This window comes from Balaenoptera borealis, assembly GCF_965194805.1.
Source record: "Balaenoptera borealis genome assembly, chromosome: X".
Lineage (NCBI taxonomy): Eukaryota > Metazoa > Chordata > Mammalia > Artiodactyla > Balaenopteridae > Balaenoptera > Balaenoptera borealis.
This window is the reverse complement of record NC_138881.1, coordinates 12,959,455-12,977,492: the sequence shown is the minus strand read 5'-3', so window position 1 is coordinate 12,977,492 and position 18,038 is coordinate 12,959,455. Positions and strand designations below refer to the sequence as shown.

The following is an 18,038-nucleotide window of genomic DNA, read 5'->3' as shown; positions in this document are numbered from 1 at the left end:
GGGGGTTACATTTCAACACAGGAACTTTGGGGGGATACAACCATTCAGTTCCTAACAACAAGAATGCATTACTATTTACATGTAAAGTAGCCAGTATTGTTAATATGTACTAATTACATGGTAAAATTGAGCTTATTTGCTTAATTGAACTGTATCCATTTTGATCAATAAAATTTTGCATAAAAGAACTTAAAGTTGAATTAAAAAGACAATAAAACATTAAGTAGAATAGGTATCAAAAGTTGAGTCTTCTAGTGAACAGAAAAATACCTAAAGTGATTACAATACTGTATTTTTGCTAATATTGTGCCAAAAGAATGTGTCCCCCCAGTGAGCAAGGGAAAGACATCTTCCTAAACTTTTTTGAGGTGGATGCTTGGTTTTAGAATAGCCAACCTCACCCTAACCCATGTAGCCCTGGGAAAGGAGAAAGGGGCTAGAAGCTTGCCCTGCTGGTGATGTCAGCAGATTGTGCACTGGTTCCATAGAAACTGGTGAGCTGAGGAGCAGTGGGTGGATCTTTCCATTCCTGCCTCTCTAGTAAATCCCTCATGAGTTTTCCAGTCACTTTCTGATCTCATGTTGTCTCGCTAATTGTATAGACACCTTACATGCTCAAAAAAACTAATAGGAAGAAAAAGTCATTAAACAAATATTAATATTGTAAAGAAAGGGTTTTATTATACTATTTAATGAAGATAAGCAGCAATTTTAGTACAGAATTCTTTCTCAAGCCCTTTGACAGCCCTCAAGCCCATTTTCCCCCTTCATGTCTAGGAAGGCACAAGTAAAACACTTTTTGGAGGCAGAAAAGACATGAAAAGTTTCCCCTGAGGGTGTATCAGTAGCCAGGGAATTTACATCACCCCCTTGGGGGTCATCTGACTAAGGCATGGAAGAAACCACATCCCCAAGGCAGTTTCCATAACCTCTGCAGAGAAGGTGACCAAGAATTTGTCATGCAAAGCAGGACATGGCTGAGAGTGAAAGAGGGTGCTGTTAATAACTATACCAGAACACCAGATGTAAGTTGGTCAGGGGTGGCCAACAGGGACACACTCTATGAATACATCCTTTGTATCTCTGAGAGAGAAGGGCCAGTCAGGCATTCTGTGAGTCAATTTGGAAGACTCCCTGCAATTGAATTTTGCATTAAGAATTTGCAAGAGACCTAGGAGGGAAGCCTGTGTGCCCTGAAAAATGCATATCTTGTGTGTTTACCTTTTAAAGATAACTATGGTTTAAAACAGATAAAATATATAAAGTTAACATAACTTTTTCCCCATATTAATCTTTTAAAGAATTTTATTCATTTCCTAGAGCATATATGCTTCCCTTCTCCAGAGAAGGCATGCACTCTAGAAGCAATGCCTTTACCCCTTCTTTTTTAAGAGCAGAGATATGCCCCCAAACTTACACATACAACTCCAACCCTATCTTTTTCCCTACTGAATTTATTAGTTATTTTTAATTGTGGTAAAATACACATTAAAATAAAATTTACCATCTTAACCTTTTTCAGTGTATAGTTCAGTAGTGTTAAGTATATTCATCCAACCTTATCTTGCAGATCGGATGACTAGCATACTAATGAAAGAAATATACTAGTAAATGTAGTATTGAATTTGAACACAGGCATAGGCAATTAAAAACGTTCCACGTATTTACAAGCAAGGGCAACAGTGGCATGGATTCCTCAGAATATGTAGAATTATCTAGGTTTTAGCCTATTTGACAGGTTTCTCTCCCTATTATAGCAAAAGTCTTCTAAATGTTTATTTTATTATTTATTTATTTTATTTTGGCTGCACCAGGTCTTAGTTGCGGCATGCGGCTTCTTAGTTGCGGCATGTGAACTCTTAGTTGTGGCATGCATGTGGGATCTAGTTCCCTGAGCAGGGATCAAACCCGGGTGCCCTGCATTGGGGGCGTGGAGTCTTACCCACTGGACCATGAGGGAAATCCCTGCAAAAGTCTTCTAAACCACTGTATAAATTAGGAGATTTATGTTGATCACCTGCCTTGCACAGAACCTCAACTAATAAAGTTCAGATAGTTTTAAAGGGAAGTCAAGATAGTTCTGTCATTGTGGAAAATATTATTGTATTCTATGAAACAATGTACAAACAATTCAAAATAATACTATAAACCATAGACTATTATATTACTAGCCTTTTGAAAAGTATTTCTGTAAATGGATCATGAAAGAATTTTAAGTTCTAGGCACTTAAAGCTTTTTCTTTAAAATATTCTGCATATGCTTTCTATATGATCAAGCCTTTAAGTAAAACATCTGACTTTCAGAAATGCAAAAGGATTTCCGGATATAAGTAAACCCTTGTGTTTTTAGGATTACAAAATATTTTTTCTTTTTTTTAAAATAAATTTATTTTATTTTTATTTATTTTTGGCTGCGTTGGGTCTTTGTTGCTGCGCGCGGGTTTTCTCTAGTTGGAGCGAGCGGGGGCCACTCTTCGTTGCGGTCCATGGGCTTCTCATTGCAGTGTCTTCTCTTGTTGCGGAGCACGGGCTCTAGGCGGGCAGGCTTCAGTAGTTGTGGCACGCAAGCTCAGTAGCTGTGGCTCACGGGCTCTAGAGCACAGGCTCAGTAGTTGTGGTGCACGGGCTTAGTTGCTCCGCAGCATGTGGGATCTTCCCGGACCAGGGCTCGAACCCGTGTCCCCTGCCTTGGCAGGCAGATTCTTAACCACTGCGCCGCCAAGGAAGCTTACAAAATATTTTTTCTGTATTTTAAATTGATAGTAAGTAATCATATCCTGTACTAGTAATGACAAGTGAAAATCGAGGCAAATATACCCATTGAGAAGGCCTTATAAAAGAATACACATTCATGTTTTAAAATAAAATATACCTAAAACCATAGCCAATGCTCAGCCAAGAAGTACCAATCTGGGTCCTGTGGCTGTTTCTGAAAAGCCTGCATTCGGGATGGTCAGTGTCTGTGCCTTACCAGTTGTTAAATATTTTGATTATCATCCGTACTTATAACTCTGTAGAACCACCAATTGATAAACATATCAATAAAAAGACAGCTCAAAAATGTCACACATAAAAAGACATTACAATTACCAGCAGGTTGCTATAAGAGAAATTTGTGTCTCTTGCTGGTACTTCAGTGATAAACATCATTATCAATAAAAGTAAGAATTTGTTTACCAAAGAGCTTCCCTCAAAGACTAAGGAGCGCTGCCATACCAAGAAAGGCACATCCATAATTATTAAATGCAGGCATTTATAAGAGTCTAGTTAGCAACTTTTAAAGAACTAGTACATATTTAAGCAAGATACCACCTAGATAATGGCGTCTAAGGGGGTACTTGGCTGGTAGACGACTTGGGTTTTGCTTGTATGTTCAGCACATAGTCGTGAGGGAAGGATGAGCGGACAGTGCGGTTCAATAGGGGCTGAAGGGGGCGGAAGTTGTCTACCATTCTTTTCTCTTTCTCCCCCTCAGAAGTGAAGAGCAGGGTCCGAAATTGCTCAAGCTAGAAACAGAAACAAGAAGCATAATTTCAATAGAAAAACAGCTTTACTTCATGAATAAATTACTTTCATTTTTACTACCCTGAAACATTCGTCTAAAATTGGATACAGAAGGAGAATTTACTTCTGGGCAGGAATCCCTTCACTGCTGGGCGGGGAATAAAATGTTGTGTGAGGAGAGTAGCAGGAGGTGGTGAAGCCAGCGAGGCACTTGGGATCCAAAGACTGGCGGTCAAAGGCCCTGTCCCCCACGTATTAGCCATGTGCCAAGTCCAAGTTACTTCATCTTTGGTTCTCAGAAACCTCATCTTTAAATGGGCAAAATAGCCAGGCTACAGGATAATAAAAAAAAGGCTTGATGCATATAGTAACAGTGCCAAAAATGTTTTGTTTTTTCAAAATTTAACTGAATCCTTAACATAAACAACGTAGTCTTGATTGCTTACCGCACCTGGGCATTGCGGACAAGGCAATGCAGGTGGAGGTCTTAACAGGCAGTGGGATGCCTCCTGCCAGCACTGTCCAATAGAACTCTCCACGGTGAAGGAAAGGTCCTATGCAGTGTTGATTACAGTAGCCACAAGCCACATATGGCTGGCTGCTGAGCGCTTGAAATGTGGCCATTGTGACCAAGAACTAAATTTTTAATTTAGTTTCAATTTAAATATATTTATACTTAAACTTAAATGCCCACACGTGTCTTGTGGCTAAGGTACTGAACAGTGCAGCTCAGTATAAAAGGAGTGATCCCAAATCAAGGGCTTGTTTTCCAGTGTGGCAATAGCATCCATCAGTAGCCCCTTGGCTTTCTGAGCAACCATGTTATAGAACACTTGACTTCAAGCCAGCTGGAAAAGCTCTTCGTAGCATTTTTCCTCACTCAATCAGGCACACTGTAGCTACAGAGAGGACAGCCCAGGGCACAGCAGGCAAGCATGGGAAGATTTGTTTGGATTAAAGACTTCAGGCCAAGTAGACCAGGGACAAGCACCAAACACAGTGACCGTACTTGCAAATCACACATATACCCTCATTAATTAGGAACATGTCTGAGTAGTTTATTCTTATTTGGCTAATTGCAAAAGATTAGAAATAGCCCAGGTATCAATAATACATTTCATTGGAGCTATAAAATGGGCTAGTATATAGCCATTAAAAATGACATTGAAGATAATGTTTATTATCTATAAAATGTTCCACACATCACCGAGTGAAAAGAGCAACAAAATGGCATGTACAGAATGATTCCATTTTGTTCAAAAAATTATATATATTTATATAGATGAAAGAACAGAAGGATTTATGTGTATCTGTATAAGTAAAAGACCAGAAGGATTTATCCAAACAGTGATTAACACTTAGTGGTAAGATTGTAGGTAACTAGGATTATTGATGACAGCTAACATTTTTTTCTTACTGAATTTTCTGTGTTGAAATTTCATTTGAAAAGTCCTCACATGGGCCACTGACCCTCTGATTTATTTATTTTATTTATTTATTTTTCAGTGTTATGTCAATTTTTAAATATGAAGGATAGTAGCGGAATAAATGTGTAAGCCACCAAGCCCAGGCTTATGAGCAAACTCTGTATTCTGTCATTTGTTTATGGTGGTTTTCATGACACAGAATTTTTTTAAAATTATTTAGTCTACCTTACCAGTTGCTATCTCTGTGACTTCTGGTTTTGATATATGGTTAGAAAAGCTTCCTCCATTTGGACGTATGAAAAGATTTTCCTATGCTTATCCTAGTACTTTTATGGCAGTATTTTTAATATTTAATATGTCTGGAATATATTCTTGTGTAAGGTTTGAATGGTCAATCCAACTTTTCACCCCCAAATGTCTGCTCGATTGTCCCCATCGCTCTTACTGAATAATCTCATCTTTCCCCCTCACTGGGCTGAGATGCAACCTTTATCATAAACTAAATTCTCGTACGTACTTGGACATATTTCTCAATCTACAGTTTTCATCCTATGATCGATCTCTTTATTTGTGTACCAGTACAGCACTATTTAACTATTGAGGCTTTATAACTTGGTTGATTTAATCATCTTTCATCTTCTCTTTCACAATTTTCCCTGGCTCTTTATTTATACTTTTCTTTTAACACATGAGGTTAGAAGTAGCATATCTATTTTAAAATCCTATTGGTATGGGCTTCCCTGGTGGTGCAGTGGTTAAGAATCTGCCTGCCAATGCAGGGGACACAGGTTCAAGCCCTGGTCTGGGAAGATCCCACGTGCCACGGAGCAACTAAGCCCGTGCGCCACAACTACTGAGCGTGTGCTCTAGAGCCCGCAAGCCACAACTACTGAGCCCGCGTGCCACAACCACTGAAGCCCACGTGCCTAGAGCCCATGCTCTGCAACAAGAGAAGCCCACACACCACAACGAAGAGTAGCCCCCGCTCGCCACAACTAGAGAAAGCCTGCATGCAGCAATGAAGACCCAACGCAGCCAAAAATAAAAAAAAAATTTTTTTAAATAAATTTATATTTAAAAAATCCTATTGGTATATTTATTGGGATTACATCAAATTTATGAAGAATAAACAATTCATGGCCAATAACAACTTAAGGAGAATTGACATCACAGGTGTCTATGATGTCTTCCTATTCAATAACATGGAATGAATTTTATCAACTCAAGTCTTTTGTGTTCTTCAGAAATGTTTTAAGTTTTCTTGTTAAGCTGATTCCAAGGTATTTTGTATTTTTTTTTCCATTATAAACAGCATTCTTTCTTCCATTATATCTTTTTTAAAAATTTATTTATTTTACTTATTTATTATTTTTGGCTGCGTTGGGTCTTTGTTGCTGCGCGCAGGCTTTCTCTAGCTGCGGTGAGCGGGGGCTATTCTTTGTTGCAGTGTGCAGGCTTCTCACTGCAGTGGCTTCTCTTGTTGCAGAGCACGGGCTCTAGGCACATGGGCTTCAGTAGTTGTGGCTCGTGGGCTTCAGTAATTGTGGCTTTCGGGCTCTAGAGCGCAGGCTCAGTAGTTGTGGCGCTCGGGCTTAGTTGCTCCGTGGCACGTGGGATCTTCCCAGACCAGGGCTCGAACCCGTGTCCCCTGCATTGGCAGGCGGATTCTTAACCACTGCGCCACCAGGGAAGCCCTCCATTATATCTTTTAACTGATTGTGATTTATACATGTCCAGTGTACTGATTTCTAGAAATTAATATTGTACTCCACTAATTACTGAATTATCTTTGCAGTAGTTCTTTTTATTGTTTCTCTCATTTATTTTTTCTTTTCTGGTCTAATTACATTGACTACTTCCAAAATATAACTTCAGTTAAAATTTAACATAGTAATACTCTTTTCCGTATTAAGCATACTATATACTTTAGAACTGAGATCAATCTCTTTTATCAAGTTAGGGAAGTCTCCATACATTCCTATTTTATTGAAAATTTTTTAAAAAACTGAATGTTGAATTTTGCTAGTGCTTTTTAAGAATCTATGGAAATGATTATTTTTAAAATATATTTAGATTCACTGATATGATGAATTAATATCATTCGTGATATTGAACCATCCTTGCATTACTGGAATAACTACTACTTGGACAAAATATATATTTCTTTTTTTAAAATTTTATTATTTATTTTTGGCTGCGCTGGGTCTTAGTTGTGGCATGCGGGATCTTTTTTTTTCAGTTGCGGCATGTGGACTCTTAGTTGCAGCATGCGGACTCTTAGTTGAGGCCTGCATGCAGGATCTAGTTCCCTGACCAGGGATTGAACCCGGGCCCCCTGCATTGGGAGTGCGGAGTCTTACCACTGGACCACCAGGGAAGTCCCGTTTTTTGTTTTTTTTTTTGTTTTTTTTGAAAGAGGGAAGGGAGGGAAGTTTTTGAGAACCAGGAATCCAGACAGGAACAATGAGACAAGTTTTTTGTTTTTTTTTTTTAATTAATTAATTAATTAGTTTATGGCTGTGTTGGGTCTTCGTTTCTGTGCGAGGGCTTTCTCCAGTTGCGGCAAGTGGGGGCCACTCTTCATCGCGGTGCTCGGGCCTCTCATTATCGCGGCCTCTCTTGTTGCGGAGCACAGGCTCCAGATGCGCAGGCTCAGTAATTGTGGCTCACGGGCTTAGTTGCTCCGCGGCATGTGGGATCCTCCCAGACCAGGGCTCGAACCCGTGTCCCCTGCATTGGCAGGCAGATTCTCAACCACTGCGCCACCAGGGAAGCCCCCCCCCCCTTTTTTTTTTTAAATTGGAGTATAGTTGCCTTACACTGCTGTGTCAGTTTCTGCTATACAGCAACGTGAATCAGCCATATGTGTACATATATCCTCTCTTTTTTGGATTTCCTTCCCATTTAGGTCACCACAGAGCAATAAGTAGAGTTCCCTATGCTATACAATAGGTTCTTACAAAGTATATATTTCTTTTAACGTACTGCTGGCTTCTGTTTCTAAAATATTATTTTAGCTTTTTTTTTTGGCCATGCCATGCAGCCTGCGGGATCTTAGTTCCCCGACCAGGGATCGAATCCGTGCCCCCTGCATTGGGAGCGTGGAGTCTTAACCACTGGACTGCCAGGGAAGTCCCTATTTTAGCTTTTTAAAAAATATATCCTTCAGACATACCAGTCTGTAGATTTTTTTTTTTTTTGGTCTGATCTTTGGTGGGTGTTGGTGTCAGTTATCCTGGCTTCATAAAAAAGGTTCTGGAACCTTTTGTTCTTGTGAAAATGCTTTGTGATTAATTAAAATCCCATAAAGCAAGCATAAGCAAATATTATTGCAGTTCAGTTATGTTATGAATTAAATAGAATTTGTGTATTAACATAGTAATCACCACTTAGTTGCTAAGGAAAAAATAGACTCCAGGGTCAAAACAACTGACTTAAAATTTCTGGACAGACATTGTTGGGTTCTGCTTTTATCCTGAGGTTCCATAGCAAAATTCCCTTAAAGATTTTAAAGGGTTTGAGCACATCCATTTTCAGCCTTCATTCTTCCTTTTAAAAGGGTCTTGTTTATATAGAGATTCATATTTATATATAAAATATACAATGCATAAAACATATGTCATTGTCAAATATGGAAGTAAAAAGCTTATGTTTCCTAAGTTTTACCTCTTCTCTCTAGTTAATTTGAAGCATTTCCTAATTCATATCCAAATTAACACAAGATGTTAGCACATTTTAATAAAAATGTATGAGCATTACAAGATGTTAAAAACTGATGCCAAAGTTTGAGCCCAGCCTTGTTTTAAAGGGGCAGACTAGAATTTCCTTACATAGAAATGTGGAAAGAACGTACCTGATCATGATCAACCTCTACGGGCTGCTTCTTAATGATCCAAGTGACAGACTCAGAGAGTGGCGGGGTAGTCAGGGACCCTGAGTAGGTCCAGTAATCTGGGCAGGTAGGCATCAGACAGGAAGGGTCGAATGACCCAAATTCCACAAGCATGTCCTGGCCAAGAGAAGGGGTCATCGAGTTATCATTTTATGGTGAAAACCACTCAGGAATCAGATGATGTGGTGACGATTCTAGGGGAGTCTGAGGACCAGCAGCGGTCCAGATGAGCTCCAGGTATCTCCGGGCACCTTAGGACAGAATCATACCCATGCTTTGTTCCTGCAATTAACCATGTATTTCTGATAGTCCTCAGTGGGAACACAGCAAAAACCATTTTCTCCCTCCGTTCTAGTGAGCTTATAGCAGGTGGTCTCCTCTGAACTCTTTGGGAGGCATTAGGTGGTAGCTGGTGCATAAACAAGGAGGCTTTTCCTTTTCAAGAGAGACTAATAGAATTCACCTTTCTAAAATGCAGTGCAAATTAGGAGGAGACAGGATCCTGGACAGAGAGAGGGACAGAGGGGAACAGGGAGGGAGAGAGAGGAAAGGAGATGGGGGTGGGGTGGGGGTAGGGGAGGGAGGAGGAAAAGGAGGGAGATGGAGAGGGAGGGCAGGGTGGAGACATAGGCAGGGAGGGGAGGGAAGACAGACTTTCAGAGAGCAGCCCCTCTGGGATTCTGAATATTGAACAATTAACCTTGACAGCTGGAAAGAGGTATCCACCCTGAAGGATGTGGGTAATTGTTCTGTAAAGCTGGACAAGCCAAGTTTCTCTCAGACTTTTCTGTGCTCCCTGCCTATGGGAGGGTAGCTAGAGCCCAGAAGGCTGCCCTGAGTGTTTGCACAAGGACTGAGAAGGAGCAGGGGTCGGGAGCAGAGGAGGGGACTCGTTATGTTCCTGAGTCCCTGAGTGCTCAGTGGCATGGCAGCCAAACCAGAGCAGTCCGTGCCCAACAACAGAATCACTTCTGTCCCCTGCAGGGTATCCCAGGGCCAGGGGCTCTCTCAGCACAAGCATCATAAAAGACAAGTTGTCTTAAAGGGCAGCTTTCAAAGAGAACCTTAATTACACTGAGGCGAATTACCTTTTCCCAATTCACAGTGCCTTGTTAGTGTCTCCGCTCTGAGACTGAGACATAAACTATATTTCAAGTGATTTAGGAAAAAAAATTACCTTGTGCTTAACTGATGGCAAAATATCCACCAATTTCTGTAGCTCTTTATGATACTTGCCTAGCTAAAGAAGCAATGAGAAAATATTAACAACAATTGACATCTCACTTTTGAAACTGCAACAGAATGAATTAAAATTAACCACCTGGTGATTATATAAAAACAAACCAACCACACTACTTAAGCTACAATTAAACCGGTAATTTAGAATGTTTTAAGCATCACTGAATTCAATTAGACACACAACAAATGAGCAGGCTGTTTGCTGACAGGGTCAGCGTGCCTGCAGGTGAAGGTGTCCTGCTCCATTTAAGCATCAGTTCTTCAATTAATATTTAAATTAATTAAAATTAAAAGTTGTTCCACAAAGTAGCGACATTTCTTTTCTTTTCTTTTCTTTTCTTTTTTTTTTAGGAGCCACATTTCAAGTGCTCAGTTGCCACATGTGGCTTGTGACTGCTCTGTTGGACTGTGCATTTCTATACCATTTGAAATATATTCATAACAATCTTGTATTTTAAACATTGTCTCAATATTCTTAGAACTTAAAATTGCAGTGTTGTATCTTTTCATCCTAGGATACAACACATCACTTCAAGCTAGTAAGATTTTTTTTTTACCTTTAAAAATACTCCTATCACAGCCAAACCATTTTCTTCCAGTGCTGCATCCTCAAAGTTTTCAAATTTGACTGCATTCCAATGCACCAAGTGCAGCTGAAACACCATTAAAAGATGGTTTTACACATGACCATGTAGGATTGCTCCAAAACAGACAGCCTTATTCACATATGATATTTTACTGTGCTTCCTCACCAAAAATAAAGCCACTGAGAAAAGCACATGACAGTCTGGTGCAAAATGAGATAGAATTAAAGAACAGGAAGAAATATATGCAGGAGCAGTAATTAATGCTACTTTGGAATAGAGGGATTTATTTGGGGGAGAAAATTTTATATACATATATATGTGTATATCTCCAAGTGAATAACATTTCATTGAGGGAGCAACATTTGTCCATTCCCATCCTGATTTGCCTGAAACACTCATATCCAAAATCCATTTGCATCTAAAGGAGAGGTGTTTATATTGAGAGAAATAGATTCTCCCTATGCGAACTAGGAGTTGAAGACAAATTTGTTCAAGGGATAACCACTTAAAATGTGTTTCTTTTTAAGTTAACATTTAAAACTAAATTAGGGGGAAAGTTGTGAAGAAAAAATTCTATTTCCTTTGGCTCCTTTTATTTCCCTACAAATCATTCCTTGTCCATCATTCACGAATCCTCACCTAGCCTCCCGAGTAACACCCTGAAGGTCATGTTTAACTTCTGCCTCTCCTCTCCTGAAGAGGACCCTGCCTCCAGGTCCTGTTGCTTTTATTTCCAAAATGCTTGTCCAAACTGCTTGTTAGGGACTTCCCTGGTGGCACAGTGGTTAGGACTTCCCCGGTGGCACAGTGGTTAAGAATCCGCCTGCCAACGCAGGGGACACGGGTTCGAGCCCTGGTCCGGGAAGATCCCACATGCCGTAGAGCAACTAAGCCCGTGTGCCACAACTACTGAGCCCGTGTGCCACAACTACTGAAGCCCGCTTGCCTAGAGCCCGTGCTCTGCAACAAGAGAAGCCACCGCAATGAGAAGCCCGTGCGCAGCAACGAAGACCCAACGCAGCAAAAAATAAGTTAATTAATTTAAAAAAAAAATGCTTGTTAAATCGCGCTCTTTTTCTCTATTTCTATTGCCACCGCTTTCATTTAGGCTCCTACCATTTCTCACTTGGGTTCATTTGGCCTGGTGGCCCTGCACTATTGCCTGGGTTATTTCTTTAGGCTATCATTTGAGCCTAGCTTAGAATTCTGGAAGAATTCTGTTTCAGGATCTTAAGGTTGATTTCTGCTATATTATTTGAAATGAGGGCAGTTATCATTTTTACATGTATAAACTGGGAATAATCAAATATGCCCCCAAGAGAGCTACTTAGCATTTATAGGAATTACCTGATTCTTCCCGATGATTTCTTAGAACTAGAAACTCAGAACTATCCCCTATTCTCCACTGTTGTCACTGTTCCCAAACTTCTCAACTTACCTCTGCTGGGTAACATTTGCTGTCCACAGTATGCTCGGAGCCCCAGGCATCAACGGCCCCCCAGTGAAAATGGAACTGCTTTAATCGGTAGTTGTGTTCCAGGGGTCCTCCCTTGATCACTGAAATGAAATGGCACATCTAACAATTCAGGGGACAGTTTTTCATGTCGTGGAGGAATGTGGGGGAAAGGTGGAATCTGTGGGTGGACCTCTATATGAACTGTCTTAAATGGAGCACACTGTATCATATACCAGTGTTTATAAACTTGATTTCCACACAGTTAATACATGTGTAAGGTCGAGACCTGCACTCTGAATGGCACCAAGATTTAACTACACTCCAAGCTGCATACAGTTGTTAAAGGCCAATTCTTGCCTTAGTTTTATGTTCTATATTTACTGTGCCCAGTGTTTTTTATGCACAATAAAATGCAAATTTCTCTCAGCATATTTATCTAACCCAATCTCATAAAACTGAAATATGGGTACAAAAGATACTCTCTTTTTTATGCACCGATACTTTGCTTTTCAATTTTTGAAGATACTAGCGTTTCTTTTCCTTACATTGAAATGGAAAAGGAAATTTGCAAGTCAAAAATTATCACCCATCTCCCTTTAGACAGAGTGAACAATGAGAGTCACCCACACACTTTACCACTGGTCTCTGCTGTGCTGAATAATAAATACCTTTTGTTTAGACTAGAGTTTTCTGGAACTAGTGAAATCAGTACATGATAGGGGAAATACTCAGGTGTGAGTTTTGAAAGTCACCCTTCCTCAGGCTTTGGGTTGTGCTAATTTTTTTTTTTTTTGGCTTGAATTTGTTAAAGCATGTTGGTTCCTCATTTCTGCCATCTGATCAGACCCTGGCGATGTCTGTCCATGGTTAAACCATACAACAGCACGAAAACCTTCCATCTCATCTGTCTTAATGATTTTAGAGATTACTGCCTCATTAGTTGAATTTTATGTATGCAAATGATTGAGTACAGTCATCCTGAGGTCCAAATACACTGGATATGTCATGCAGTGGTCTACTGTATATCTTACCGGCTTTCATAAATATTTTACATCATTTCCTTTTTTGAAAAAAGAAGTTTTGTAAGAGGTGAGCAAAGATACCAATGACTACTTTTCTTTGAGGGGCAAGGGAAGTGCAGAGAATGATACCACATGATTCACTAAATTAATAGGAGGATGGTACGAAAGTGTAGTGAAATAAACATAAAATATCTTCCAAAAAATTCTTGTTTTTCTATGCCAGCTCCATATTGTGAGCATGACCTTGGCAAATGTTCAGCATAATCTGTTGGAATGAAATTGAAGTTCTGGTCCCAAGTTAAGTGACCAGGGCAGAGGAGAGGGCCAGCATTTCCCTCCTATGCCCAGAAAAACACTGGCAACATTTCCTGGACACTTACTGTGCGTTTCCTCCAAAGATGATGAGCAAAGCCGAGAGGAGATGTCACCTCTGGGTGGCTGCAAGGGTGGGGGGCAGAACTGGTCTTCAGGTGTGTTTTGATTCACCCACACAATACTAAACACATTTTTCAATTCATTGCCAACATTTAAAGCTGGCTGATTTCACATCAAAATCCACATTTCCAACTTAATGAGACGCCTTGCCCATGTTGAGCACAGGCCTCCACCAGGTGATAAGAGGCTGGATGGGAGAAATGGCTGCCCCTTTAGATGGTCCCGCCAGTTCTTCACAGTGGCTACCGCTGCCATTTCTCTTAGACGCTCCCAGCCTGGCCTATTCTCATTACTTCTGCAGCACTGTAGGTACATCTGCGTCTGTGACCCCTGGGAGAGATGTTAGATACCAGGCATCTGACTTGGGCTCTTGCTAGCTAGAAAAATCATCACATCTCTATATGTGCTGGGCACTATACCTGTATGAATTGTATGGGGGAGAGGGGAGACAGGGAGGTAGTCTCCTGTATGATGTGGTTAAGAGCATGCATTTTGCAGGAAAAGGACTTCAGTTTGAATTAACTGGCTTTGTGTCGTTAGTCAGGAGTGTTGGCAGTTTCTTCTAAGATGACTCCCAGTGATCCCCAGTCTCCTGGTATTCACACCCTTGTGTAATCCCCTGCCCTGAGTGTGAACTGGACCTTGTGACTTGCATCTAAGGGCAAAAGTGATGGGATGTCACCTTTAAGATTAGTTTACAAGAACACACCGCTTTCCATCTTGCTTGCCCTCTCTGAATCTTCATGCTTACTTGCTCTCATGAAGCCAGTGGCCATGTTGTGAGCTGCCCTCTGGAGAGGCCCACTTGGCAAGGAAATGAGGGTGGCCCCTGGTCAACAGCGAGCAAGGAACTGAGGCCCTGGGAGAAACTGAACCTGCCAACAGCCACTTGAGTGAGTTTAGAAGAGGATCCTTTGCCAGAGGAGCCTTGAGATAAGACCCCAACCACAGCTGACACCTTGATCACAGCCCAATGAGAGACCCAGAGCAAGAGGACCCAGCTAAGCTGTGCCCAGATTCCGAGTCTCTGAGGGTGGTCTGCAGAACTCTGTGAATCGGCTCTTGCCTGTCTCAGGACTTCCTTGTCTGCCACTTCCTTCATGCACTTTACACAGAGTAACACCTAATACGAGCATCACACTGCCTCACACCTTCACCTCCACACGGAGCACCCAGGTGTCACCTCCATCAGGAAGCCTTCTCCCACCAGATCCCACTTCTCTCACAGCACTTAGCCCTCTTCATTAGCATCATCTTTTCCAGGGTCTGCCTCCCCACCACACTATAAGCTCCTTAAAGGCAGGGACCATCCCTTCCTCCTCTTTCCCATCCAGATACTAACCAGACCCGACCCTACTTAGCTTCTGAGATCAGACGAGATCGGGCATGTTCAGGGTGGTATGGCCGTAGACCCTTCTTCCTCTTTCTATTCTGAACACCGGGCATAGTGCCTGGCATTTAGTGGATCCTCCTTGAAACCAGGAACTAAAGAAATGCACTGTAAACTGTCTGTTGGGTTTGTTAATTGAAACATAATGGTAAATTCAGCAAAAGCGAGGAAGAGGGTGGGATCAGGCAGGGCAGGTGCATGGATGAGGGGCGGAAGTACAGTTGGCAAGAAACAGGGCATAGAAGGGAGACAGTGAATTAGAAAGCAGATCAGTCATAAGCTATATCAAATAAATATATGCTTATTTATTTGAGGTCACTGATATTTTGTTCTTTCTGTGCTTTAGGATGAGAAAAGCTTGGAAAAAATTAGATAACAAATATAAAACACCTAGCATAGAGTCAGGCTTCTAGTAAGCGATCTATGTAATGTTCACTCTCTTCTGTTGCCTTGAATGTGGAGGCGAAGGAGCTAGCAGAGAAAGGGCTGATGAAGGGAAAGGTAGTGCTCAGGACCCATGCAAATAAAAGCAAATGCAGGAAATGGGTGGGAAACTTGGGGTGATGGAAAAGTTCTAAAATTGGATTGTAGCGATAGTTGCACCACACTGTAAATTTACTGAAAATCATTACATTGTTCTTTTTCAAAACAAGTAAATGTAGGACCAAAAATAGGGAAGCAGAACTTAAAATATTTATGAGGGCATTCTTACTAGGGTCAGAGGTGATGCCCTTTAAAAGTGTAAAGTAAGTGGAACAAGGTGGGGGGGCAGGACGCACCCTTAGGAGAACAGCGGGACTCTTCTCTTTAATGCCTAGTGACATTGTCGATGAGATTGATTTCAGAGGAGGTGATAATTTACAGGGATCATCCACAGGACTCAGCCCAAGCATAATTTAGTGCCCTTCCTCACAATATTTTGTATCCCTCACATGCACTCATTAAAATCAATAACTGTGTCCTATTCAGGGAGCCTAATGACAAAATAGTACCCAGCAGAGGGCAGTGGTATGAGACGCTCACACCCCTTCTCTTATTATCCTCTCCTTTTCTGTAAAGTGGGTTGTGATGGCCCCTCTTTCATTCCTGATTTTAGTAATTTGCATCTTCTCTCTCTTTTTTTTCTGTTGGTCCACCTAGCTAAAGGTTTGTCCATTTTATTGATCCTTCCCAAGAACCAACTTTTGATTTCATTGATTTCTGCTCTGTAATCCAACATAGGCATTTTCATCTATAAATTTCCCTCTAGACACTGCTTTAACTGCATCCCATAAGGTTTGGTATGTTTTGTTTTTGTCACATACTTTCCCCAGCCCCTTTCCTTGTATGCTTTATCCCCAGGTCTTTGTAAAGCACAGTATAGCATCATTTCCTACTTTTTTTGAAATTTAGAGACATTGATATTTATTAGACCCTTTCTTTTCTAGAATTAGAATTGTTTCTTGCCTTTCTTCATTACTAGGATGTACTTCTTTTCCTTTTTCTTTATTTTTTTATGTTCATTTACTCTTTCTTCCTCTTTGAATGCTATTGATTATTTTGCAACAGCATGGAGAAATAGCAGTGAAGAATAAGCAGGAAATAGGAGGCAGTCACTGAAACGTGGAAGAAGAGAGAGAGAAAGTTAGGTACTTATTAAAGATTAATGGTATCCTAGAATAATTATTAAAGCATAATGAAAAAGGGCTGTTCATTTGGTCCTTCCTGACAAAATAAGTGGAGAATTAGCAACATCTGTACAATTTTTCTTGCATATTTTGTAAAAATAGTGTGACCGACTCATCTAGGGAAGGTAAGATCAAGGAATGATTTAGTTAGCTGTGTTTGGAGGTAGCTAAAGAACAATTATGAGGAAAATGTTGGTCACTCATTTTCCAAGTAAGATTGCCCAGGCAAATGGGTGGATAAGAATTCTTGAATCTATTATTCAAAAGAAAAAAAAATGACTAAAAAATAAAACAAAAAGCTATTTGCCTTGAATGATCTTGGGGATTAACTCACTTGGTTAAGAAACCCATTAAATAACTTGCCAAGATTTGCAACTCGATTAAAATATTGGCAACAGATAGTCCCTAGTCTGTCAAAGAAATTAGAAGTCTGACCATTATTTAGGATCCTCAGAAGAAAGGAAAAAATGTTGCCAGGGACCTAGATGGGACGGAGACTCATTAATCAGGAGGACTGCTGCGCATGCAGAGTAAACGAACGAGAGCTGGTGTTCTAATAGACTGGGTCTGCCCGTTCTTCTAGTTCTGGCAGGAGTGATGGTAGAGCTCAAAAGGGAGCCGAGTAGAGCTCACCACAGTGCAAGATGGCCATCTGGAAAACAGGAATTTAGCTTGCTGTTTGGAAGATTTCTGCAATCCTTATACACAATGTAAATAGATACTGATGAATCTGGGAGGAAAAAGTCATTTCTTTTTAGTTTGAGAAATGAAATTAAGATGTTCGGGGTTTGGGGGGCATGTCATACCATGGAGGAGAAAGAGGAAGTTGGAGGATATAGAGAAACCTAAGCCCTTAAGGACAGACTTGAACACTTCCTGAATCACAGCAGAGAGGTGTGTCAGAGGGCAGAGAACCAGAGAGAGAGGAATCCCATTGGAGGAGCAGTCTGTTTGCAGTTGGGCCAGAGGGCCATACCTAAGTATCAGAGCATCACTAGAAGAATGCAAAGAAAACCAAGATACAGTTGAGAATCCTAGGCCCAGGATAAATACAGGAGTGAACACTTCCATTTATACTTTAAGATACACTTTTAACTTCATTCATTAACACTTTCATGGATGCATTTCTTCAACTTCATGAGAGGAATTCAAGTTTCTCAATCTCATCTCTATTGATATTTGAAGCTGGATAACTCTACGTGAATGCTGTGCATTGTATTGTAGGATCTTTAGCAGAGTTCCTGGTCTCCACCAACGAGATGCCAGTAGCACCACCACCCCCCAGTGTGACAACCAAAAAGGCCTATAGATGCTGCCAAGTTTCCCCACTCCCTGGGGAGAGAGGGGTAGCAAAATTGCCACTGATTGAGAACCATTCCTTAAGATACATTATTTCAAATAACAATTACTTCAGACAAA

The 18,038-nt window shown here is 40.7% G+C and overlaps 1 protein-coding gene and 1 long non-coding RNA gene across 12 annotated transcripts in view; one reads left to right on the top strand and one right to left on the bottom strand.

Annotated features, from left to right (window-relative positions):
- The window catches only part of LOC309619991, a 28,675-nt gene that overhangs the window by 3,937 nt on the left and 6,700 nt on the right, over nt 1–18,038 (top strand). The gene's annotated exons all lie outside the window — the stretch shown is intronic.
- The window catches only part of CA5B (carbonic anhydrase 5B), a 32,097-nt gene continuing 14,714 nt past the window's right edge, over nt 656–18,038 (bottom strand). For 7 of the 9 annotated variants that reach the window (XM_082375817.1, XM_082375815.1, XM_082375814.1 and 4 more), the window contains 5 exons: nt 12,088–12,206; nt 10,620–10,715; nt 10,001–10,063; nt 8,785–8,940; nt 656–3,506 (listed from right to left, as the gene is read on the bottom strand). In XM_082375817.1, the coding sequence (XP_082231943.1) occupies nt 3,327–3,506; nt 8,785–8,940; nt 10,001–10,063; nt 10,620–10,715; nt 12,088–12,206 (614 nt within the window). In that variant the 3' untranslated portion in view covers nt 656–3,326. The remainder of the gene's footprint in view (nt 3,507–8,784; nt 8,941–10,000; nt 10,064–10,619; nt 10,716–12,087; nt 12,207–18,038) is intronic. The other 2 variants (XM_082375811.1, XM_082375813.1) reach the window with 2 other exon arrangements.